This window comes from Monodelphis domestica, chromosome 5, assembly GCF_027887165.1.
Source record: "Monodelphis domestica isolate mMonDom1 chromosome 5, mMonDom1.pri, whole genome shotgun sequence".
NCBI classification, from domain to species: Eukaryota; Metazoa; Chordata; class Mammalia; order Didelphimorphia; family Didelphidae; genus Monodelphis; species Monodelphis domestica.
Genome location: NC_077231.1, coordinates 39,888,442 through 39,915,123, shown reverse-complemented (window position 1 = coordinate 39,915,123; position 26,682 = coordinate 39,888,442). Strand labels below are relative to the sequence as shown.

General features: G+C 38.9%; 1 protein-coding gene and 1 long non-coding RNA gene across 8 annotated transcripts in view; one reads left to right on the top strand and one right to left on the bottom strand.

Moving 5' to 3' along the window:
• The first annotated feature begins 2 nt into the window (after positions 1-2).
• LOC130454753 (uncharacterized) lies at positions 3-14,494 on the top strand. The gene is made up of 2 exons (XR_008912567.1): positions 3-141; positions 14,286-14,494. It is a non-coding gene; the product is annotated as an uncharacterized LOC130454753 (long non-coding RNA).
• XPOT (exportin for tRNA) overlaps positions 5,619-26,682 on the bottom strand; it is a 41,888-nt gene continuing 20,824 nt past the window's right edge. For all 7 annotated transcript variants that reach the window (XM_056800698.1, XM_056800696.1, XM_056800697.1 and 4 more), the window contains 17 exons: positions 26,248-26,484; positions 24,985-25,023; positions 24,811-24,873; positions 23,956-24,080; positions 23,242-23,386; positions 22,996-23,115; positions 22,589-22,683; positions 21,928-21,997; positions 20,045-20,283; positions 18,236-18,521; positions 16,688-16,877; positions 11,690-11,806; positions 11,418-11,533; positions 9,899-9,946; positions 9,298-9,369; positions 8,186-8,242; positions 5,619-6,183 (listed from right to left, as the gene is read on the bottom strand). In XM_056800698.1, the coding sequence (XP_056656676.1) occupies positions 6,157-6,183; positions 8,186-8,242; positions 9,298-9,369; positions 9,899-9,946; positions 11,418-11,533; positions 11,690-11,806; positions 16,688-16,877; positions 18,236-18,521; positions 20,045-20,283; positions 21,928-21,997; positions 22,589-22,683; positions 22,996-23,115; positions 23,242-23,386; positions 23,956-24,080; positions 24,811-24,873; positions 24,985-25,023; positions 26,248-26,484 (2,046 nt within the window). In that variant the 3' untranslated portion in view covers positions 5,619-6,156. The remainder of the gene's footprint in view (positions 6,184-8,185; positions 8,243-9,297; positions 9,370-9,898; positions 9,947-11,417; positions 11,534-11,689; positions 11,807-16,687; positions 16,878-18,235; positions 18,522-20,044; positions 20,284-21,927; positions 21,998-22,588; positions 22,684-22,995; positions 23,116-23,241; positions 23,387-23,955; positions 24,081-24,810; positions 24,874-24,984; positions 25,024-26,247; positions 26,485-26,682) is intronic.

The following is a 26,682-nucleotide window of genomic DNA, read 5'->3' as shown; positions in this document are numbered from 1 at the left end:
TGCGGAGCTAAGGTGGGCGGTGTCTGGCGGAGATGCTGCCCCTCCCGCCACAACACCCTGGTACACCCTTCCATTCCCCCCTCCAGGCTGTTTAGCAATCATCACTGGGCGTACCTGAAGTTCCCAAGAACTAGGAGCCTGGTAGGCGGGTCCCCTCCTTCATTCTTTTAACTGGGGCTTAATGGGAGTCGGGGGTGGTGAGGGCATCCTTAGGGTAGTGACAAGATAGCGCTTCCAACTTAACCCCGGGCCTCCTAGTCAGCCAGCTCTACACATGGAACCTTAATATCAAATAGTGAGTCTACGAGGACCGCTGGGAGCCCAAACAATCTCCGATGTCTTCGGGGTTCATAAAGCCTCCACTTCTTTCCCCAGGGCAGCACCTGGGAGATTCTTTCTATGGCCTTTAACCTAGGGACTTTCATCAAGTGGATAGACCAGTGCCATAAATTGTCATCAGGTATAGACTAGACTTAAACTGTGATCAGTTACAGATCTAGTGCCATAGAACTCTGACCAGGTATGGACTAGCTCCTTAAACTCAAGCACTAGGGTGCCCAGCCTGAGATACATAGTCAAGGCCTAGGCATTGTCAAGGCCAGAACTAAGGGCTCTAGGATGGCGAATGTCACCCCAGCACCTGTTTCTCAAAGCTGTCACCCAAGAACAATAGTTTCCTGTATACTACATTTTATATGGTCCTGCAGGTAAGAAGGGAAGTGTTTTAGTTAAGTATGCACCCTCCCATTATCATCACTAGGTAGCAGTTAGGTGGTTTGGTGGAGAGACCTGAACCTAGATCAGGAAGACCTTAAAATCAAACCCAGGTAGCAGGTAGGTCAGAAAAAAGCCCCAGACACTACTAATGGTGTGACAAAGGGAGACACTTAAGAGCTCAGCTTCAGTTTCTCCATCTGCAAAATGGGAATAGGATAGCCAGGTGGTGCAGTGGATAGAATGCCTGTCCTGCAGTAGGGAAAATTCCTCCTGATGAGTCAAATATGGCCTCAGACACTTCCTGGCTCAATGACCTCAGGCAAGTCACTTAACCCTTTTGTCTCTGTTTCCTCACATGTAAAATGAGTAGGAAATGGAAAACCACTCCAATATCTGCCAAGAAAACCCTAAATGGGTTATGAAGAGTCAGAAATGAACAGCAACAAAATGGGAGCACCCATTGATAGGATGATAGTACTCATCATCTTCCAGGATTTCTCTGAGGATAAAATGAGTTATTTATAAAGCACTTTTGCAAACATTAAAGCACTATATAAATTATATCTATTATTCTATGAGGAAGGAGAAAACAGATCAAAAATAATTTATTCTTGTCCTACCAAACCCACCCTTATTTGGGACATAAGTCCATAAGCTGAAGGTATAGGTACCAAGATGTTTTCTAGCACAAATCTATTTTAAACACAGCTGATACAACTCATTCCTTCCTTTGCTGAATTCCAACCATCTGGTAAAGCCCACTCTGACAATTTTTTTTAGGTTCTAGTAATAACACATCATGCATGCATATTCTACTACAGAAAAACCTTATTCATTTCTTATAATTTTCAATTATTTTTGACTTAAAAATAATGACCTTTTATTAGCAATGAAGTCTACAAATATAAGAATACATGAAAATTACATATTTGCATAAAGTTTACAAAAGCACATTCCCCCAAATATCCACATGGGAGAGATAGTATAAGGATCATTACTTTCATCATACAGATGTCTAAAGACTGACAATTAATAACAAATCCCTTGACTAAAAGTCCAGGGGGGCCTTCTGGGGCTCTTAAGCTGTGATCTTGTGAACTTTTTTGATTTTACATAATTAGCTTAATTTCAACACAATTATCTTCCTTTGTAATTCCATCTGACTTTATGCTATTTGAAAACATGATTCTGAGTAATCCACAGATTACTACCATAGACTACTAAATGGGTTCAGGACAGAAAAAGTGATTACAAGAAGATCCTTAAAAAAAGGTTGAGAAGACAGAACAAGGTGGCTTGGTGTAGTGACAGCTAAGCCCAGAAACAGGAGATTCTGAGTTCAAATTTGACCTCAAACTCTAAAAGACTAAAGGTAACATTTAAAAGATAAGGTAAAAGATTAAGGCTCTCTTTCAATGAAGCTATAGGTCTAAAGTCCCAGCTATGAATTCATTAACAAACTGGTACATATGAAAAAGAAAATGTTGCTTGACATCTGACAAATTACTAAATGTACTGAAGACATTGATTAAATGACATTTGACAAAGTTTCTTCCAAGTAACAGCAAATCACACCCCACCTTGAGCTTTTATTTTCCAGAACATAGTCATTTTTGCAAGTGTATACTCCAAAAAACTGTTGTTGACTAAATCCTTTTTTATCATATCAACTAGAAGGAAATTTATTACTCAAAACAAGGCTATTTACACTAGAAAATTGTACAGTGCTAGCTCCAAATGCCCTCTAGGTATGGATTTTATGTCAACCAAAAAAGGGGCACTTCTCTGAATTCTAAAGCAATTAAATGAATCAAGTTTCTATTACTGCAGCTCTTTAAATCATTCACTAATTTTTTTTTTTTGCTTTCCAGAAGTGCCTGTGAAAAAACAGGATTTATTTTTTCACATACAATTTGGATGAGCCAGTTAAGTTGAAGGTAGTAGAAGAGGCAAATATTCTCACAATTATGGAAAATCCAAATGATTCATTTTGCCAACTGCTGCCCTCCTCATAGATTTAGAACTGAAAGGGTCCTTTCAGGCCACCTAATCCAAACCCCTTATTTTAAGAGAAAACCTAGCGGCTACATCAGCTCCCTCCCTGTCAAACTACTGAGATATGACAGCTTCTGGCTGGGCTCCATACTCCAGGCCAGCCTTCCCTCAGCTGCCAAAGTGGTCAGAGTGAGTCTGCGCAAGGCACCACCTCACAGTAATTCCCAGCCCATCTTTACAACCTGACCTCTTCCTATCTTTGCATACTTTTTCTACTTTACTGGCTTCTGTGTTCTCTACAAGAGGGTATCATTGGCCCTCTGTTCCTAGCAAAAAAGACGCTCAATATTCCCACTATATTTCATCATTTGTAGAAGGCTCCTTGCTTTCATCTCTAACTGTCCCAGATGCCTTCAAATCCTAACTTTCTGCCAAGAACCACAGAGTTCCACACTCCACCTCCCCTAACCCCAATGTTGGTGCCTTCTCCAAGACCAACTCTCAGATCTCTCTCACACACAGACACACAAGAGACAGACAGATGTCATGAGCACTCCTTAAGGACAGGGAGTCTTTTCATTTTTTCCCCAAACATCCCTAGGGCTTTCCACAGTGCCCATCTTTGCTGAGCTCCAATCACACCACTTGAATATCCTGTAGCAATCTCAAATTCAACATACCTAAACTGAGCCACTTATTCCCCCCCCCATTTCCCCATTTGCATCAAAGGCATCATTATCCTTCCATTACCCAACTTCATAAACAGAATGTCATCCTCAATATCTATTTAGACTCCAACATCTTTGGAATCCATTCTTTCTCCATTCTCACATAACCAACCACCTTCAGATCCTCCAGCTGGCTCCCAACCACAAAAGGCTTTTTCTTTATTTGAACTCAAACCTAAAGTTGCTCGTAATTTTCCCAAAGTGCAAGCTGTGTCACCCCCCAAATAATAAACTCCAGTGGCTCCCCCATAGCTGGGGCTCAATCTCTCTATCCAGGCCCTGATTATACACTAGCACACTTCAGTTCAAATGGCCTCATACACACAAGCAAGGTAATCCATTTTCAGCCTGTGTGCTTTCCCCATTTGTCTTTCATGCCTGGAACCCATTTTCTCCTGCTTGAATCAGTATCTCAACATCTCTAGTTTTCGTCAAAGTTCAATGTCACTTTCTATGAAGCTTCTTCTGTCCTGTCTTCCCCCTCTCCCCCCATTTTTACTGTGTCTCTATCACAGAGGGTAGGGACTGTTTTTGTCCTTGTATGCCAGTGACAAAAAAGTACTTGGTGAGGGATTATCCGGAAGCTCATTTTTACCCCCTAATTCTTCCAAGATCACCAAAATCAATTGAACATTTGCATCTGAGCTTGCTTTCTTTCAGCACCAAGCAGTAGATTTGTTTAAGTAAAGCATCTTCCTGGCCCCAAATCCTGAGATTTTGCTCAGACATCCTTCTTGGCATTCTGAAAGGGGAAAGAACAGCCAATTTCAGTTCATTTGGGACAGGTCCCTTGATCTGAGGGGGATTATACTGTAAGACTTAAAAAATAGGGATTTGACAAAATAAGAGAGCAGCTTTTAATAATTTAAGTTTTAATGAGGATATAGTAAGAGTTGTAAATTAATGTTAACCCTTTAAGCCAGAGAAAACTTCTAGCAACTTTTAACAATTAACAATTTAGTTTAATTAAAATAAAGATAGTCAACACTGACTAATCAAAACCAACCCAAATCAGTGTTGAATCCAACCCCAACTAGGTCTGTCAACGAAGACCAGTCACCTCCCCAAAACCAACTTCCAACCCCCCCAAAAAAGGCAAAAAGCCCTCTAAAGGCTAAAGCCAAAAGCCCTCTCAATAAGCTCAGGCCCGCCTTTATATTCCAGCAACTAAATGCCAACCACCAACCCAACACATTCCTAGCAGCCAACTTCCTGGCAACTACCAGCCCCACAGTCAGCAACTAACAGCAACTGACTCCTTTTATAATCTTTTCCTACCTCACTTCCTGTCACTATGAGCTGGTTAATCCCTACATATCTCTATGGTAAGAAGACCTCCAGGTTCCCTGATAAATTATTAAAAATCCCTTTTTATAGTCCACAATTCTGAACATGATTTGCTTCTTTCCCTTCCCTCATTCATTCCAAGTGGTTCTGCCATCTTTACCACTGGTCCCCCCTTCCTACAAAACTCAAGGCTTATAAAAGGAGCTCAGAGTGCTGGTGAAAAAGATTGGGGGCGGGGGGTGAGGGGAGGAGGAAGGAAGAGTGGAAGAGAGGAGACAAATAAGTATAAATAAGGCTGAGTTTAATCACAGATGGCTATGGCCATTAGTTTCAGGGCAACTGAAAGCTTGGTTGAAAATGATTGCCACAAGGGGAAAAAATATTGCTTCTTGTAGTCGTTGGATCATTTGGAAGCACCATGAATTAAATGAAAATATAGGCATAGGCTGCCTTGACCCAAATTCTGCATTTAAAAAGATAGAGGTCAGATAAAAGTAGGGCTAGCTTTACACACATTTACACAAGATTTCCTAAAACAGAAACACCTGTAGTACTTAAAATTTTATAGATTCATACACAACTTTTTTTGGAAAACAGCTCCTGAATATGTGAAGAGAATTCACATCTTCAAAAGCACTTTATTGTTTTCCACAGAACAACACTTGGGACATCCATAACAAAAATGTCATCATGAAGGGAGATGTACCATTATGGATGGGTAGGGAGCAGGTAGCCAATAAGTGACAGAGCCAGGATCTGAATGCAAACCCTCAGGCTCTAGACTGAAGCCTCCCCAACTCTCGGCCTGGCCCCCAGAATACTTCAAGAAATATTAGATGACTTAAGACACACAAGAAAATAAGTATGAATGATTAAAAAAACATGGCAAAATTCACTACGTAAAATTTATTTTTTATATAAAAACGTATAACCAGCACCTACTCTTAAATCAATTAATTTATGAAATCACTGTGTTCTGTAGTAAACACATGTTAGCATTAAAACAGCTTAAAGAAATGCCATGGCTATCTATTAAAAAAAAAAAATCAGTTTTGATTTTTTCCTTCCAGATTTTAATATTGGCATACATGAGGGAAAATTAAATTCTTGGATTGAACATGTTATAATCAATAATTTTTTTAAAGAATATACATTGCTTAATCACTGCTATGGTTTTTAAAGATTTCAATTAATTTTCAAATAAAAAAATTAAAGATACCATAACAACTTTTGTTATATACCTGTATTTAAGCCAACTCAGCCATACCCCATTCTTACAGAAAAATGCTAAAATACACATTGCAGTAAGCACAGAGCAACTTTAAAAAGACCACCAGTATGAATGGCACAAAAAAAATGCCATTTGTATAAATTAGTTAACTGGAGATCCTTATCGTGGAAATTGGTACAGGAATTTCCAGTATGATCCTTAGGGTTTTGCTCTCTGAAAGAATACCTGCAAAATAAAATAAAATAAAATAAAGTTACAAGGTTTTCAAAGAAGTGATCCCTATTATTGGTGTCTGACCTATTTACTTCAAAGAGAAGCAAATGTGCTTTCAACCCCAAACATTCATTACTTAAGACCACTGGTTCACTAATCAAAAGCAGTCACTCCTCTGTGGCAAAATATGGCAGCTTCCTAAAATTAATACTTCATATAATCCAGAATCTCAAAAGTAAATCAAGGCAGACCAAGAACTTTACATATTACCAAGTAGCTAAGACAGCTACCCCATGACCGGGGTCTAGTACAAAGAGGAGTTATTCTTTTGCTGAAGTGGAAAAGTGGCACTTCTTTCCTGAAGCTACTGGGCTCTGAGCAGTGAAGCCAAGTGAATAAGGTGACCAGCCCTCTCCCAAAAAGGCAAAGAGCCTAACCATTAATGATATCATCACCAGATATTTTGAGTACCTATCATAAAAAGGGTCTTCTACTAGCTACTAAATGCCAAAGAGCGCAGGCCACCATTTGTAGCGTTCAGTCAGCCTGTGTTTCCTACACTGCATTGCTGGAGTGCCCACCAATGATGCAAAGTAACTAGTCTCAGGTCTGGCAGTAAGGAGGTGATCTAGGGTGAAGGTGCTATCTTTGCTACCCAGTAAGGAGGTCATCTGGCAGAGACTAACAGAAGGTGGGACTCTGGCTGAACCTTGTAGACGGGAACAAATATGGAGGAAGGTACAGTATTAAGACACAAGGCCACAAACACCCCTGGTGTCCTATTGGAAGGGGGCTGTGTCAGGAAGGACATGTTTAGAGTGTACCTTCTGAAATGGGTGCTGCCATTAAGTTAACATGCCAACTCCTATAATACATGTCTTAGCTTCCAACAAAGCTGGGCTGGCTCAGGCTGCCCTTAAAGAAATGGTGCTGGTGCTCACAGAGAGGGCCCTGGGTATGGGGAGCTGAACAAATGGTCCAAACAAGAGCCCTCTTCCACATTTCCTTAGCTCTCCAACATAGATGAAAGGAAACAAAAGAGCAAGAAATAAAAAAGGACAGGCAGGGTACCATTCTGGGTCTAGAATAGTGTGCACAAAAGCTTCAAAGGTGTGTGACTGCAATTTTACAAACCAGAACTTAGTTCTCTTAAGGAATGGTGGCCAACCTTTGAGTTTTGGGCTTCTCTTCACTTATGATGACTAATCCTTGGATAGGACAGAACCCCTCCCTCCTAAAGCCTGTGCACAGAGCTGTTTTTTAGCTTTGTCCAATCTACCAGAGCTCATATATAATAAGGCCTCTGGTGGCCTTGTCTTTAGGACCATGGCAAAATATTAGACTAATAAGACTCTAAGAGGCAGAACATTGAAAATACATTGCTTACTTCCACATTGAAAGACAATAATCCAAAAATAAAAAAATAAAAAAAAATATATACATTATCATCAAGCTTTTGATTCCCCACCATTCTACTTCATTTTAGCGCTTGTAGGAAGTAAGAAAGATCACTGGGAGATTTTAATCCAAAATAGATAATTTATTCACACACAAATTTTACTTGTTTTCCCTCTGCCATAGAATTTAGAAGTCAACAGTAGTCATCAAAAGCTGTACATCCAACCACGCACATCACAAAATAGGTCTCCAAAATGTTTCTTAAGTGTCAGTATTTCAGTGAAGGGCAGGAATTTCAACAAAAGAATTTTAAAATATCTCCAACAGGAGAGCTAAGCAGCTCAATCAATACACAGTCAGGCCTGGAGCCAGAAGGATCCAGCATTAAAATCCAGCCTCTGACACTTCATAGAGTGACCTTGGGCAAGTCACTTAGCTGCCAACTGCCTTGTCCTTTCCACTCTTCTACCACAGAATCAATACTTAGCATTGATCATAAAATAGAAGGTAGGGATTTAAAAAAATAAACTATCTCCTATAAATTGTTCTTTTCACTTTGAAACATGGTTACACAATGAGGATACACACAAAGTATCAACTACCTTTAAAAACTTACCTTTAAGTAATTTTTAAATACTTTAGCATCAGGCTGCTGAAGGGCTTGACAGAACTCCTATAGGGAAAATGGAACATAAATATGTAAATGCTATCATCAAGCTGAAGAGGGGTCACTTGTAGAAATTGGACTTAGGAACCTCAGCAGCACTCTGTTGTCAAGTGTTACGGAACATTTGAACATTTTTGTTCTAATTTCATGTGAATTCAGTCTTGAAGCAGCCAGAGCAACTGCTTGAGGTTTGTTAAAATACAGCTTTCTTGACTTAGACCCTGGGATGGGGGTGCTGCTGAAGGTCTCCTCTTATTCCTCAGGGACAAGAGACAACCACTTCAAATCTGTACCTTTCTAGCAGTAGCCTTTCTGCAGGAGACTTGGCAAGAGGAAACCGGAAAAAGGAACAATGACTAGGAAAAGGCGGGGAGATCCTGACAGGCCCTTGATAAGAGAAGAGTCAGGTCTTTCCCTTGGCCAGGTCCCACTTTGTTTCTTAGCCAAGTGTACACTTGGGACAAAGAAATGAAGCATGAGGACACAAGTCAAGGCTAACTGAAACCAGAATGGGAACTTCCAGATACACACAAACACATTCTTCTACAATTAACAGTTCCAATTTTCACAAACATTAATTAAAAAAAAAATCCTGAAGCCCATAAAAAAATGGCAGACCATGGACATCCACAGGATGCACCACACACCTCTTGCTGTAGAATACTCTCTACTTCTTTGGAAAACTGCACACCAACAAGACCCTGTGCTGTATTACATAAATACAGTTTTACGCAATCTCCCTACCTTGTATTGCTTCTCTGCTTCAGACTTTTGTCCTTTGCTCTCTATGTATCCCAAGTGCACTGCAGCACCTCTAGGCACCTAATAAATTCTTGCTGACTGACTGAGGCTATCTTGTCTACTTTTCTTGGCAAATGGTTTGTAGTGATAAAAAAAACTAACTACACATGTCAAACATTTAACTGCTCCACCCGGCCAGGCTATCTGTACAATTTTGATGTGAAATGTTTATAATATTAACTTTTACTTTCTTAAATCAATGTTTAAACTGACAGAAAAAATTTTAATCCCATAATTAAATTATAAAATAAGATTTTTACCTGGATTATTTCAGGAGCTACCTGAAGAGAAGGGAGGTATTCCTGCTGAAGATACTGAATACATTCTGGGCCCTAAAATCAAATGTAAATGCAACCAGACTTCAACTTTGTGGTTAAAATAGCAATTAAGAAAAAAATAAAAGCAACCCCCAACCCCCTCACTTTTATATATTTGGCAAAAAAATGTACATCCTAGAAAAATTCTTTTAAAATAAGACAAGTCTGTAAGCAGAAGCTGCCAAAATGCTTCTGTTCTTGTGCTCATCAGTGGGAGCAGTGACTTTGAGAACTCTAGGAAAGCCACCAGCAGCAAGAGGGATGTTTCTTGTCATTATTTCTATGGATGAGCAGTCAGAGAATGATGGGATCTCAAACTTAAATGGAACCTCAAGAGATCATTTAGTTCAACCTTTTGTTCTAAAGGTAAATAAAGAAAGTGCAGATCGGAAAGATGATCAGCCTTTGCCCACCTTTGTTATTCCCCTAATGGGGGCTCAATTACCACTTAACAAAGGTTTGGGGGTAGAACTGGATTTAAGAGGTCTAAAGTTTTCATCTTCTTTTGGACACAAATCTCAACATAATTATAGGCAAGCCTTACCCTTTTGAGATGAATTGTTTTTAGAGTCACTGCACACTCAGATAATGCCTGTGGAAAAACAAAATTCACCAGTCAGTTCCTGCTTATTCCTCTTCTAACTGGACAAATGACCCATAGACTATCTGGAGATACTTCCTCCTTTCCCTTTTCTGTCTCTTTCCCACTGTTCTCACCTGGAAAAGGTAATAGATAAGAAGGGGGGGAGGGGGAAAAGAGGCAGGGCAAGGAAAGGAGATGGGAGAGTCCAATGGCCTATTCCTTGTTCAAGTTCACCCTTTCACAGTTCCCTAGTCAATGTTATAATGTGGAGAAAAGTTGCAGAGAAACTGTAACTTTTTTTTTTAAACCCTCACCTTCTGTCTTGGAGTCAATACTGTGTATTGGATCCAAGGCAGAAGAGTGGTAAGGGCTAGGCAATGGGGGTCAAGTGACTTGCCCAGGGTCACACAGCTGATAAATGTCTGAGGCTAGATTTGAACCTAGAACCTCCCGTCTCTATGCTTAGGGGCTCTCAAACCACTGAGCTACCCGGCTGCCCCCCATAAGGTAATTTTTAAAAGAACAACCATGCTATGATCTAGGAAAAGTCTCCTGAGATTATGAAATAACATGGCAAAAGAGATGGAGCAGCTCTTATAGCTCGGAAGAAGGGCAGTTCTTTCCCAAACCAGAAAAGGAGGCAATTACAAAGGATAAAGTAAGAAATTCTGGTTACAGAGCTGTAATTAGAAAAAAAATTTTGTACCAAAATGCTATAAGGGATTGATATAAAAAGACATACAGGGAATAAACACACATAATACTGAAATGCACCAAAAACAGAGTCTGTTTAAAAAATATTTGAAGTTATTTAGGCGATATGGACAAGCTAAGGAAGGGAGGACTCTATTTGCCAGGAACATTGAGTGCTAAGCACCCTAAACAGATATTCTCTTCTTTGATCCTTCACAACCACCCTTATTTGGGGTGGGGAGAACATGAGCATCAAGGAAACAAGTACTATTATGTCCCTCATTTTACAGTTGAGGAAGCTGAGGTTGAATGACTTGCCCAGGATCACACAGCTAGGAAATGTTTGTAGCTAGGATTGTCTTCCTGACTCTACGGCCAGTGCCCTTGCCACTGTACCTCTATTTCCAATCTATACAAGACAGATTTTAAAACAATTCAGAATGAGGGAAACAAATCTTTAGAAAGAAAACAAATGAAGCTGGGCTAAGGGGTGCCCTTAAGAAGAAACTATACAACTGGAACTGAAAGATGCTATAGGAAATGTTTAAGTGCTCTGGGGTAGGGGGTTTTAGGAACACTCTATGGTCTTCTCATCAGCACAGAAAACCTGAGTCCTATAAGCTGCTAAAATACATGGATTTTTTTAGTAAGACAAAGGCTAGTCAGTATGAATCGACATGTTTCTTAAATTCCTAAATTTAATTAAAAAACCCCAACAGCCAAATTGGCCTTAAAACAAAAACAAAAACAACATGACTTGGGCAAAGATTCCTGGGGGAGTACATACCAGAACTGTCTGTGCATCCGCCAAGTCAAAAGTTTGTTTTAAAGGTGCTAAGAAACAGGAAGGAACGATGTGTTTGTAGACAAAATCAGCAAATCCTACTGGTCCATCTTTGCCCCCTGTGAGGAGAATTCATATTTCATGAAAAGACATTAATTACGAATGTGTCATGGTGGTAACTAAATGGCAATTTACAGAACAGACCAGGACTAAGGAGTTGGGGGAGAAATTTCAGAGCAAGAGACAAAAGACAGATGATGAGCCGCTGTACATACCCCAGAGGTCCACGAGCTTTGAGAGGATGATAAAGCAGGTTTTCTGGGCAATTGGATCGGGATAGTCTACTGCTCCTTGAATGACAGTCACCAATACTCTCTCAACGTTCTCTGCACCTGAAGAGGTAGAAAAACATTTGTTTCAAAGTGACAGGACTACCTACCACTCGGGTTTGTTAAAAGATCCTATTTAAAACACGATTCAAAAAGCCAAAAGAAACCCACTTTTCACTTTTAATCAAGATAAAGATATGTGATATGATGCACATGCTTGGAAAAAATTCTAACCCCCCCAAAAGGAAGTCACAATAAGATGGACACATTAGTATTACTAATAACCACTTCATACATATACCCCCTTCTAGTTAATCATCAGAATTTGATTGGCTGGATTTAATAATAATAGCTAATATAGATTACTATATGCTAGGCACTGTGCTAAGCACTAAATAATTATCTCACCTGATCCTCACAACCTTGAGAGGCAGGTGCTATTATGATCTCTATTGAACAACTGCAAAAACTGAGATAAACAGGTGAAGTAACTATTCCAAAATCAAAGAGTTAGTATCTTAAGTTGGATTTGAACTCAGGTCTCTCTGATTCCAAGTTAAGCATTCTATCCAGCCACCCCAGCTGGATTTCTGTAAAAGTATGAAAATAAATCACTATCATAATTTCTATAGCATACCAGGTATATTAGCATCATGGAAGTATTATTGATATTGTATCCTATGTATTGATTTACCAGACTCATGGCCACGTTACTTATTGATTATTGTATTGCCAAATCTTCAGTCCAAAGGATAAAAAGAATTCCTGAGCAGGACATTATTTGCCACAGGGTCCTAGCTTAAACATTGTTAGACCACATGCCTTACCAAGTCACAAACTTGAATTAAACCAATGTTAAAACCTATGCCATGTCAAATGTTCATTAGTTACCTCCCACTCCACATTCCTAAACTCTGCAGTTAGAGACGTGCTTATGATCATAGCACAGACTTATAAAATCATATGTGATTCATTGTATGTTGTTTATATGGTTGTTTAAAAGATGACTATTAAACATAAATGAATGCTATCTTGCAAAGTCGGAGTGAAAATTTTCACTCTTTCACATTTACTCTGACATGAACCTCCCTTAACCTATCTATGAGGGAATTTCAAAAGTAAATGGAGTAGAAGCCACTGCTTTTTAGCAAGTAGGTAATTCGCATTCACTACTATATCAGAGTGCCAGATCTATTGAACCTCAATATTCTAAAAGTGAAATTACTTGACAGTGAAAATTGTGGACAATATAATGTCACTCCTTCACTTCATAGAGGTAACTTGCAGAATTTTAAGAACTGCACAATTTTGGCAAAGGGATGCATTACAATATGCTCCTGTTGTAAAAATTGAAAAATAATGTGATTGGAGATAATTACTCTCATGATGTATGAGCTAAAGCTCAAAATGAAGAAGTATGCAAAGTTGTTACACATCTTTAAAATAATCTTGCATATTTGGCCACTCCAAAACAGTTTTTTTTTTTTTTAAAAAAATTGGAGTAATAGTGTTTCTATCAGCAATAGATGGGCCAAGTTAGATAAATCATGTAATCTGAGATTCCAGAAAATTCTTAAGAACAAGCAATTGGAGAAAGGGCTCAAAGAAATTTAAAAGCCCAAATTCAAAAACAAAAAGGATATATTTTCAGTCACTTTCTAATTGAATAAGACCCAATTAAGTCTTTCATTTGGGATCAAGATTTTGCTTCTATTTTTGCAAATACCAGAAATCCATGGAAGAAAACCAAAGTCATCAAGCATTTCCAAAGAAAGCCAGCCCAGAGAGAGGAGTAAGCAGATGTCTGTATAGCACCAACCACAGCCCAACAGAGGCCAGACACCAGAAAAAACAGCACATGAACAAACAAGGCAAAAGCATTGACTTAGGGACAGCTCTAATGCACTATCCACACAGATGGACTTTTACTGAGAGGCAGTTTACCTACAGAAAAATATCATTAATTTGCTTACAGACATTCCATTCTAAAAGTATATGCTTATTTGTTGTAAGATCAATTCTCATGTACCTGAAGCCTTCAAATGGTATTTGTACAATATGTAACTTGCAATTATTTTATTGGAATTGTTCCATGTTTCTCAAATTTGATCAAAATGTACAATTGGAAATGTTATAACAGTATATTGGATACTGTTCAATTACAACAGAAATTGTTTATATTATCCAAAATGTATGTATGATGATTGTCTTAAGCAGTTCATTTTATATTTGCAAAAAAAAAGGGAGGGGGGGGGGCAGGATGTCTTTATTAGAATCAGACTTATTTAAAAAACAATTTAGCTGGAAATTGCATTTAAGCTTTTAAATGAAAAAAGGGATGTAATGGTACTCCTAAACATCAATCACTTCTCCACCCAAGAAGGGCTATAGGCTACTCCTATGCAATAGCAGTTTGAGTGTAATGATGGATTACACTGTATGGTAAGCCCTGGATTTTGTTGACTATTACTAGGAGATAAAGACTACAGGGGACCCAACAGGATGATAACATTGGGTCGCGGGTTTGATTGTATTTCTACAGATAATGGAAACATCTGGACACCCACAAAGCATATCGCGCCATGTGACAGAGGACAAGGAAGAGAAGCAGACGAACAACACAGATAACATCGATCACCAGCAGACCAGATGCACTCAAGACACACCTGATGAGATGCTCACTGGGGACTACACACATGTCAAAGAGTGACATTACACTTCTCTTAATTATATTTACTATGATTGCCCTGATGGACACTTGTCATGCTTAAGTCTATTGGTCTATTATACCTAAACCCCAATATTAAGAATGTTAACTTGTATGGACAAGCCCATGTTAATGACACCAGATGGATACCATACTCAGTTTTAGCCAAAGACATTCCCATGGAATCAGAAGGGACTAGCTACAATTATTCAGACAGTACTGTATACCCTTCATTTTGTATGTCTACGCTATGTACTGACAAAAGGAATTTAGTTTATATACATTGTAAAATTCAAACTTGGATTGTAAGAAATGCTACTGCTAACAATTATGTAGGCATTGGTATGGCTCTCATAGGAAAAGGGGACAGAATTTATCAACCACAACATAGACCTAGTAGCCTTGACAACAACAACAGAAAAAAAAATCATGTTTAAATCAGGTAGAGACACTGCACAGGGATTTATCATGGACAGATTGTCCTGGTCAAAATCCTAGAAAGGATGAGATGTCAGGTAGAACAAACTTTGAGATTTTTAATTGGGAACCTACATTACTTAAACTCTCATCTACATCTATGTATAGATTCTATTCATGACAATAGCTTTATAGCTATTATGTACCAACCACCATTGGTGTGGTTACCTGTGAATCTTACAGACATGGGCATCTACTCCAACTGTCCATTTTGTCACAAAGTATTTACTATCGTTATGCATCGCTCCAAATGCTTGATATTGACAATTATAGGAGCGATAGTTTCAATTATTACTATTATTGAATTATATTATTATTGCTACAGCAACAATTGTGTTGACTAACTCTACAAAACCAAGGTTTTATACAAGAGGTTGTATCTAATTCATCTGAACTTTGACACACACACAACAAAGTCTTGACCTTGCTTTTAAGGATGAATTAGGAATTTTAAAAGATGCTGTATTTTGGCTAAGAAAAGAGGTTGAAGCTTTGCACACTAGAATTACTTATCCATGTCATTTTTCAACCAAACAGGATATTGTATTACACCTTTAAAAATATGATAATGTTTAATATGAATGACAATCCATAGTAAAGCACATTAAAGGTGCGTGAGGACATCACTACAGGAGGTTATGATTTCCAAATATACTTTACTCCTTAATGTTTTTTTTCTTTTCAAATAGATAAAGCAAAACTCAAGAAACAAAGTTTTCCCTATTGGTTTCCTATTCAAAATATAGACTAAGGAGGTGACATTCTGTTTTTAGGATAGGAAAAGAGAACTATTCCAATCTTAGGAAAATCTGTTGGCAAGAAGACAGCAAATGTGCTCTCAAAGAACCACAAAAGAGAAACAATTCGATTTAAAACTCTGAACAAGTTCCAATTGTTTAAAAAGTGATTTTCAAAGAATTTTACAACTGTGCTCCTATACAAAACCAGCTGCTGTTTATGTACACTTCCCAGTAGGCTGAGCCTATCTGGCAGCTCATTACACAGTTTTGCCACATCTCTCAGCTCACCTCTGATTACAGCTTCCCAGCCTCCTTTCAGCCTTCTCCCCTCCCAGTCACTGCAGAGGGCTCCACTATCTTGCCAGTGCCTCTCAGGACTCCTTACTATCTCTCACCTTCTCCGTATCCCAGTTGTTTCCAAGCCATGTCCACTGTACAAAACCTCTCAGATAGGTCCCGAAAGGGCCACTGACAGTTTTGGCCCCCAATTTGTTACAATGGCGAGTTGCCTGCCTCAGGTCTCTCCCTGTCCCACTTCTCTGGCCCTTCTGCCAATAATGTGATTTCCCTTAAGCACATGGCTGGCCACATATTCCCTCACTCCAAATGGACTAAACTAAATGACTCCCCACTGTCCCCCGATCCATACAGAATGCTACACCTGGTATTCAAAGCCCTTCATAAGCAGCCCCTAGCTTCCTTTCTGGCTTTACCAGTCCTTTTCAGCCTGGTGACAGACTTGCTGGCTATTCCCTACCTCTCGGTTCCAGGCATTTCACTCAACTAGCAACCTCCATGGCTTCTTTAGTCTCAAGTAAACCCGCCTTGTCCAGGAGCCTTCCCCAGCCCGTCCCCACCCTCACCCCCCTGGCCCTGACAGGGAGCTGGGGCCGGAGCCCTTGTCCCCTCACTCAGCCCAAGGCCCACCCTGCCAGGCAGGAGCTCATCACCATCACATGACTGTGCTGGCAGGGAGGGAGGCTGCGGGTCAGGACAGATGGAGCAGAGCTTTGTTCTCACCCTGGTTGGCAATGACCTCGCTCATCCCACTCCCTGTGACTGTCTGCAGGAAGGCAAAGTAACTCCTCCTCAGCATCTGTTTCTCCAAAGCAGCAGACTGGTCATTCTCCTCTGCGGGGCGAAGCAGCACCTCAAAGATGGCGTGAAGCAAAGGCATGAACATTTGCTGCAAAAACGGCGACACCTGCGTCTGGAAGAGGAGCCACAGTTACTTACCCTCTGTGCCAGCAAACATGAGGAAGCAGGGCCCCTGGGAAGGGGGGGAGCAGGCCCTGACTGGCAGTAGCAGCAGCCACCTCTGAGATGATCCTGCAGAAAATCTAACAATTAGCTTCGGCCCCCTACACAAGGCTGAATCCAGCACAGGCACAAGGGGGCTCTCTGAAGCCCGGGGGACCCACCTGGTTCAGCTCTAGTTCACACACAGGGGGAAGGGGAGGACTCTTCTCTGGCTCTGGCCCAGTGACCCACATCAGTCTTGGATCAGTCAAAAACAATGTTCATAGGCAGCTGTGCACACTAAGCATTCTCTAATCTTTCCTTCCTCCCTCAAATGACAAATTCCCAGAAACCTAAATTCATACTGGATTATCAGTTATCAGAGAGAAAAAACTCTTGCGACTTTTAGTCTTTTTTGAGTCAGCTAGGGGAAGAGTTCCACTGTTCAGTTCTACACCTGCTTTGCTCCAAAAAATATACAACTTTGTTTTTTTAAAATACTATTTTAAAATACTATTTTTAAATTTTAAAAATACTATTAAGAAACAGCAATTGACTTCTATATATGAAGGGAAAGTGATTTGGCCTGCTGCAACAAATCTTTACAAATATACAATTTGTCTTTGTGAATGACAAGGACTAATAAACCAACTATAATTCTCATGAAAATTATTTATTGAATTACTTTGGGCAAAACAAATCAAAGTCTCACGTAAACTCTAAAAATAACCTAAAATGCCCAAGCTGCTGGCAATTTTCAGGGCTGATGCCCCAAGATAGGCATTTTTGCTATAATATCAATCATGTGATAGTAAACTTTGAATTATTGCACTAAGTCTACGTTATCACATTTCTGTGACATCATATGATGTAGACATTTCTGCACCAAAGCAGACTCCACTCTCTCTAGGCCCCAAGTGGCAAAGAGAGGTGATCACCCTAGTTTGCAGATGACGTGAATCATTACCAGGATATATGAAGCCTTTCAAACTTAATAGGAACTGCTATGGCTCTGGCTCCATTACATGGCCATGCCTTTGGAGATCCATGATCACGTCTACAGTATAATCAAGCCACAGTGCAGGGCATCTGCATAAAACCACCCAGAGACCCCTTAGCTATGAACTCCCTACTTAAAACAGAATTTTTCTGGCCACTAGACTTCAACAAGAGATGTTTCCTCTACTGCCATTATTAAAGGAGGGAGGAAAGTAGGAAAAAAATGTATGAAGCATATTCTTTAAATCAGGCAAAACAAAACAGAGTCGAGAACAGGCTGGAGGATAGATAACCTCACCGCCAGCCTCCTGGACCTGGAAGAATCCCTACCTTGAATTTAGCTGTAATCTGATTGATGAGAGGAATGAATTCCTGAAGGTCCTTGGCTTCACAGTCTTTAAGCATGTGTTCTGAGGCTGAAGGGATGAAGGGAAGAACTTCTTCCTCAAGACAAATGATCATTCGATGAAGAAAAGTACGGACGCCACTTCTGAGAATCTCCTTCTGTAAAGGACAGCTGAGGGCTGGCAGAAATGTCTGTAAACAGTCCAAATAAACCTCAGAACAGCCACACTGTTTCACAGTCTGTTTGTTGCTGAAAGCTTTACTTGTTCGGCTGTGTAAATAATAAAATCAAAAGCTCAATTGAAATGTTTTTATCAATATCATCCACAGATTAGAAAATGGTAAAGGCAATGGATAAAATATGCTCTACTAAAAAACAAGGCAAAAAATGAGCTATTTTTGAAATACAATGATTTCTGGCAGAAGTGCCAAACACATGGCCACTATCTAACCAACTAGATTAAAATATAATTGAGAAAGTCAACAAAAAGACAACACATTATTAATAATTATGTATTGTGAGTAGCATAATAAAATGCAAAATAAAATAAAATTTCAAATAGTTTTCTCAGTCAGTATGTGCCTGTAGAGATCCACATGTACATTATAACATCCCGTCTGAATGACACTTCTCATTTGTAGTATTCTCATTCTTGGAATTATGGGGTACCTGAGGGAATGTAATACACTGAAAAATGTAAAGTAGGATAAATAAATGATAATCATACCCCAAGATAGTCCACTTTATTGCAGGCTGTTAAAAGTATTGACTAAGAGAATATAATAACCGAAGAACACTATGGATTAACAGGTCTTATACTTTACTCAATTTACCTGGAAACAATGAGCTCAAATGACAAAAAACAAACAAACAAAAACCTGGGTAAACAAGGAGTATTTTGTTCTTTTTACTCAAAAGCTGCAACTGCATTATAGCTTTATTATTATGTGGCATCTCTAGATCGGGTTTTTGAAGAGACTAAATGTACCTATATTTGAAAACAAATCTCAGATATCTAACCACTAGGTGATCCTGGGGAATCCTTTCACATATGCGTTGGGATAGTCACAGGGATTTCTTTTAACTCTCAAATTGTGTGATTCATGTATTACATGTGCTTGTATCTTTTGAATTAGTATCGAAAACTACAATCTTTAGAAAAAGGGGTAGAAGGGGCAGCTGGGTAGCTCAGTAGATTGAGAGCCAGGCCTACAGATGGAAAGGCCTAGGTTCAAATCTGGCCTCAGACACTTCCCAGCTGTGTGACCCCGGGCAAGTCAAATAACCCCCATTGCTTAGTCCTTACCAGTCTTCTGCCAGAAGGTAAGGGAGGGAAGGAGGGAGGGAGGAAGGAAGAAAGGAAGAAAGAAAAGAAAAAAGGGGAAGAGAGGATCTCATATGACCTCTGGTTGAGCAATGATCCAGAATCTAAATAACTTAATACAGTAAACACAAATGTTTAAGTAACTCCCTGGACCCCCTATTTACCAGTGTTAAGGCAAAAGTATAAGGTTTCAAAATCCAGCACTAACATACAAATATACACTTTTTTAATGTCCCTAAAACATGCAGATTCGAATGACCAAGAGATCAACATAAAAAGCCCAATCATAATAAGAGCCACAACAATTTAAGGATTGTGAATAAAATAGGATTATCTCATAACATTTTTGGATTCCATTAAATATTTCCAGTATTCGCAAGCCTGTACTTCTTCCCACAAGATCAAATGGCTACTATTTAAGAATTGAGCTAAGTCTTTATTTTTTTAAAAATTGTTAATTTATACTCACCTGGCAAATCCAACAGCATGGTTGAGACAGTCTGCTAGGGCAGCCTGCCTTTCTTCATCTTGTGCCAGCATCAATTTTTCTAACAAAATTTTAAACTTTTCCATTAATGGAGTCAACAGATTCCTCATTAAAGCCTGTTTCCTTTCTGCTGGGTAGTCACTGTTGACAATTAGTACTCCTGCGGTCTCATAAATAAAGAGCTGATCATCACTGCTCAACAAAGACTGGTAACCATTTTCCTAGAAGGAGATGTATGTCCTTTAAGTAATCTCTGCATATTAATTTCTTATTTAAAATTTTTTTTTGTGGCAACGTTAAAGGGTTGATATGATTAAGATGAAAATGGTACTAGTGTTCTTTGGGACAGCAAAACACAAATTCAAATGTATTCAATACTAAAAAGTAGAGTCTTCAGAACTAGTTTTAAAGTATTAACTAAAAATAGAAATGCCATTGCAAATCATTTCTGAAAAATTATAAACAAAATCAAGTAAATTCAATTTGTGAGAAAGTTCTATAAGATTTCAGAAAAACCTGGAAAGACCTATATAAACTGATGCATTATACAGAGCCACAGCAATACTATGTGATAAATGACTTCACCATTTTCACTAATACAGCAATACAAAAGACATCCCCCAAAGGGGTAATGAAAAAAAACACTATCCACCTCCAAAGAACTGATGGAGCCTGAATGAGTATTAACCATTCTTCATGGTTCTTTCTTTTTTAAACAAGTCTTTTCCCACATGAGGAATATGGAAATCCTTTGTATGACAGCATGTGTATAACCAATATAAAATTGCTTGCCATCTAAGGGAAAGAGAGGGTAAGAAAAAATGTACTCAAAATGTTAAAAAAAAAAAAGGAATGTAATCTAGAAAAAAATGCTGTAATATGGGAAAAAGTTTCTCTCCAAGTTGCTTTACTGTATTATTCCCTTGTAAAAATTTCAAATAGCTAATTTATATTCATTTTAGGTTTGCATTTATACTTTTCACAAAAGCTAGAGAAAAAAATTAAATACCACTAGACTTTACAAGTTCAATCATCTAAGAGATAAAGGCATGGTTATCTACACTAAAAAGAAATTGCTTTGTCTTCCTTTAAATAATTAAAGGTACTTAATATTATATGTATTTTTTAGAAATACATTTATTGCATAAAACAAAATGCCAATTATTTTGGAACATCTTTGCCAATAAACTTCAGAAATCAAATTCTTGAAACAAGACTTTCTCAACTAAGTACAAATCATTACTTATTGTCCAAAGATGCACTTCTAATAAATATATCTTCCGCTAATGGGTTCTTATTAGTACCTACTTTCACACCAAAGCCCCGAGCCCAAGGAGAGCTGCCAAGGAACTTTCAAGGAAATGGAAATAAACTGTGTAGTTTATCTTAGGAGACAAGAAAGAAAAGAAAATTTATCAGCTGATTGACTAGGTTGTGTTTTTTTTTTAAAGAGACTGTGTGGGAGAGTTAAAAAGATACCGAAATATGTCTAATGAGCCTTGCTGAAAATAAAAGCATTAAGTGTAATTTTTTTTATTATGCTTCAGAGCACTGGAATTGACAAAGCAAGAATAAATTTGAGTAAGATTTCAGTTAACCAAGCCTTTTGACTCAAGTCTCATTAATTAAAAATTGTATTATTGAGCTAAGCACGGTAATCACTTTCAGAGATCCCTGTACAAGGGAGTGGTTCCCCGTTTCACTGATATTTGAAACAATGAGAGGGTTCTGAGATAAAAAATAATCAGCCACCACTAGGATGAGAAGGTTTTTGCCTCTCTATAGTTACCATTTTTGTGCTCCTAAGAGGCAGTTCAGCATTAACTACTGGGGAAAAATTTGTCAGCATAAGAACTGATACTTACAGGTGGAGAAAGCTCCAACAGGTCTTGTATTCTGTTCAAAATATCCTCAATGAAAGCATTCATTTGTTTACTGAATGTTAGAAGGAAATAAAGAAGATAAAATGTTTTAAACAAAAAGCTTAAAAGCCTTAGAAAATCAATAGAAAAGCTATTTTGGAAGCGGCATAACTTTTTAGTAAACAAGGGGAATCCTAAACTTTTATTTGCTGCAACTAAGATCTTTGGTAAAAATAGGATCCATAATCATAAGAAGTCAATAGGAAGAATATTATCCACAGAATTCAGAAAATTAATTAAACCAGCTCTTTCTCTTGATTGGATTTCCAACAGACCCCTGACTGATGCAAAGCAGCAAATGAGACTTCTGGTTTGTTTAATGGCTGGCAATTGAGACTGGGAACAGAAGCTATGAGCACAAAGGGAAGATATTTAAAGAAAACAAAACCTGTAGTAGCCACAATGTAGAAAAGACAGAACATAAAATAAAGATAGAGAGATTTCATCCAATAAATAGTAAATGTGTGTTACATGGGAGAAATTCAGGAAAAACTATAATTTTAGAAGAATTTAAGCAACTATTTCAGCCAAAATGTTATTGTGCTGATTAAAAGTTATCTAAATAATATTTAAAAACCCAGCAACAGAGGAAGTTTCTACTTACTTGAGAGACTTGACAAATCTAGAGAAAAGATACGCTGTTCTGCTCCTTACTTTTGGACTAGAGTGACGCAGGCCTCTTTGATCTAAGAATGCCATCTAGAGGGCAAAAAGAAGTGCTTTTTATATTTTATATGCACCTACTTGCAGAATATATAATCTGTTATCTTTATGTCCCTATGATTTATCACAGTATTACAAGTTCCAAGAAGATAAGGATCTGGTCTAACAATTACTCTGCACAAAAGCTAGCCACACACAAGGAGATATTTGTAGATTTATTTAGTAAGGTACAAGTTTTCAAAGTTTACAGAGCAAAAAAGTCTTGGGAAAAGACTGCTCTGGGAGAAATTGGAAAGCATAGACAACACACTGAAAAAAAGCAACAAATTAAGAATTAATGCTACTTACTAGAACACAAGGAATGTGCTGAGGTTCAACAGCAAAAAACTTTTCATATCGTACTACAGTTTCAAAGAACTCTAATGTCACTGATGTATGCTGATAGGCACTGACACCAGATGTTACCAACTGCAGTGGGGAAAAAAATGAGAAACCAAGACAAAGAATACCATTAATTCATAGTGAAATAACTTTTGTTGTTGTTGTTGTTGTTTTTTAGGAAAATAAAAACTCTATAATCTCCAACATACTCACAGTTCGAATCATGTCCTGCAAAGCAGTAGCTTTTGAAACATCACCTGAGAAGTGGGCACCATGAGATACTGGAAGAGCTTCTGCCAACATATACAGCAATCTTATTGCTACTTCAACTTCCATAAACCTAGTAGCTTGCCAATTCCTGACAAAAAAAAATATATGATCTATTCAAATACTCTACAAGGTTAGAGTTCCACAACTCTGTCTCCTAGGGAACAAAGTTCCTTCAAGGGTTAACAACAACAAAGGTTGTGATGTGCAGTTGCATTTAAAATAAGAAATACACTAGAGTGGAATTCTAGAAGTTAAGGCAAATGTTTTCTAGGCCCTCTGGGGAGGAGTTTGGCATAGAACTCTATGACACTGGTTCAAATGAAAGGGTGAGGAGAATTCACATCTTGTAAAACATCTTAAACCAAATGAAGAGAACAAAAAAGGCCCACATTGACACAGTCAGTGACTTGCACCTAGCAGAGGAACTAGAAATGAAATCCACAATTTCTGGCTCCAAGTGTAGGGCCCTTCCCACCACAATGCTGCCCCATTTGTGCCACATGTTCTACTCTCCCCACCCTCACCCCTTTGGAGTCTTAAATCATTTATGTCAATCCCACATCAATTGTAGCCAAGAATGATCCAGAGTGACCACTAAACCTTTTTTTCTGTTTAAAATATATAATCTTTCAAATTAAAGTAAAAAAAAAAACTTACTGCAGTGTAGTGCTAAAAACTCTACGAACAGAGGCCAGCAACAACTCTGGTGAGACTTGAGCAAGGCGATCCAACAACAATTTCAGTTGTTTTCTATATTCTACAAACATAGCTTCATCTTCACCCTGAAATGATTTTTCATTTACATGTCTAAAACATAGTACATTCTAAAGCAATCTATTATATAAGCACGATCCTGGAGGAGCCCTTGCCTTGAAGCGCCAATATGTTATCACTAGATACACGGGACATACTGTTCACCTCTCTAAAATCAAATGTTTCCTCAATTTTCCACTAGATTTAAAAAAAAATAATTCTATACACAAGAGAATTGAAATCAATGCAATAAACATTATACTAGGTGCTGGGAATACAAACAAAAAACCAAAAAGGCTTTGCTCTCTAAGAACTTGCAATTCAACAGAACAAAGGGTGGAAATGGAGATATATATGTGTGTGCATACATATATGTAAACATGTACATGTGTATATAATGCAAGATAAATTAGGTAGTCAAGCAGTTGAAAAACAAGAGATCTAATGGATAGGATGGAGTCCTGAAGAAAGATAATGAGAAAGGCAACTAGGTGGGGTGGTTTGGTTCAGTGGAGAGAGAGCCAAACACAGAGTAGGACCCAGGTTCAAATCAAATAGGAAAGTCATTTAATCCCCATTGTCTATCCCTTACAGGTCTTCTGCCTGGGAACCAAAACACAGTAGTGATTCTAAAATAGGTCAGGGTTTAAAAAGAAAAAAAAATTCTAACACTAAGAAAATGTAATCTATGGTAATGAGGCAAATAAAGTTGGAAACTACATCTCACACAAATTATTCCCCCAAACATAAAAAACTTACCTCATTCTCAAAGTTATATTCTTCATCATAAGTCAATTTTTTCATAACAGCCAACATGATTGCCTATAATAAAACATGAAGTTCTTTGACCTAAATGTCTCCAGTGTGACTTCAATCTCTTTCTTACAGAAATTTACAAAACACTCAACACAAAGAAAGCTTTTATAGCCTTACCTCCACATTAGCTTTTTGTTGATCAGAGAGCATTGTAAGCTATAAAAAAACAAACAAAAGAAGCAGTAAATCCAACATGTATGTACTGGTGCAAATCCTATCCTTTTTTCACTAATCATGGGGACTCATTTAGTTTTCCTTTAGCTTCACCTTCATCTGTCTCCCCTGCAGTAAACTTTTCTTGAATGAAGCAGACTCCATGTTTTCCCATCTTAGTAAGCAGTCTGTTGAATTCTGTGGCCAAGGCTCCTCGGGAGGCTGCCCTTCTCTACACTGAGCTGGGCTGGACCTCTGGCACCACTAGAAGTGCTTCCAGTTTGAGTGACAGTGGCCAGGCTCTAGAGGTCATCTGTACTTCCAGTAATACTACTTAAGCACAATTCTACCAGACAGACATAAATATCACATAGAACAAGTGTTCCATGGTCTCATTTATTAGCTGGAAGTTTTTAGCATCCCATCTTTATCAAAATACAAAACAACCGACAATCGTCCCCAGACTTTCCTGCATCTCACTGAAACCAAATCACCTTAGACTTGTCCCCTTGGCCCCGAGCGCGATCCTTCTCCTCCCCCCACCCCCCACCCCCATTGGCTGGTTCTTCCTACAATCTCCATTTTCTAGAAGATGCTGAGTCAGCCAGGGCTACAGGACTCTCCACCCAGAACCCTTGACTTGCTGAGTTCTGTCTGCTATGAAGGCCACAGAAGGCTCACAAACACCAAGCTGGGCTTTTACTACTATGTTCCCTTCAAGGTTCTTCTTTCCTTCCCTTTAGCTTCAGCTTCCTCTCATTCATCAGCCTCCCCTGTGAGGATGGAAGGACCTTGAGGGCAGGGACTCTGCTCATTTGGCTGTTCCCAGAGTTTAATACCACGCCTAGCACACACTTGGCCTTCAAAGACGAGCAATTTAGGGGTTCTCAATTTGTCCCAGAGAACATGATGCCTTAGGCCAGTGGCTGCAAACTGATGGCAGGCAGAGTGCTCTCTGCCGGCATGTTGCCCCTGCCCCAGAGTGCATTACTAGACAGGCCCTCTGTCGAGCAGCCAATAAGAGCACACAGGGGGAAGGGGCCCACAGGGAGCAGAGAGCTCAGTCACTCCCCTCCCCTTCCTTTCTCCACCCTGGCTGAGGACATTCCTCCTTTCTCCTGCCCCATGCCCAGCCATCCAATGGGAACGCTTCCTCCCTCCCCTGTTTGGGACCCATGATTACTCTGGCATATAACTATATCTGAAACTTAATGAAGAGGATCCTACCTGTTTCAAAATGTGAAGGTAATCGTAACAAAACCCAATAATATTGGAGGAGATGTCATCATCCTCATGAATGAGCAGCTGCAACATCAGAGCCACCTTCGTTTCAATGGCCTGGAGGGCCTCCTGAGCATTCTTCATATCTCCATTCTTAATCAGTTTAGTCCAGCTGACGATCAATGACTGTCCCATTCCATTTACTAGCTTAGAAAATCTGGCTAAGAAGTCTACATCTTCTTCCTATCAGCAATAACAACAATGATATATGGAAATCTGATTAAAAAGTTATCCTATATAGCTGGGGATGTAGACTAAATGAACTTCTTAGTGCAAACAACAACATGGAAATAGGTTCTGATCAAGGACTCAAGTAATACCCAATGAAATTGCGCGTCCGGCTGTGGGAAGGGTGGGGGGAGGGGAGGGAATAATATGATT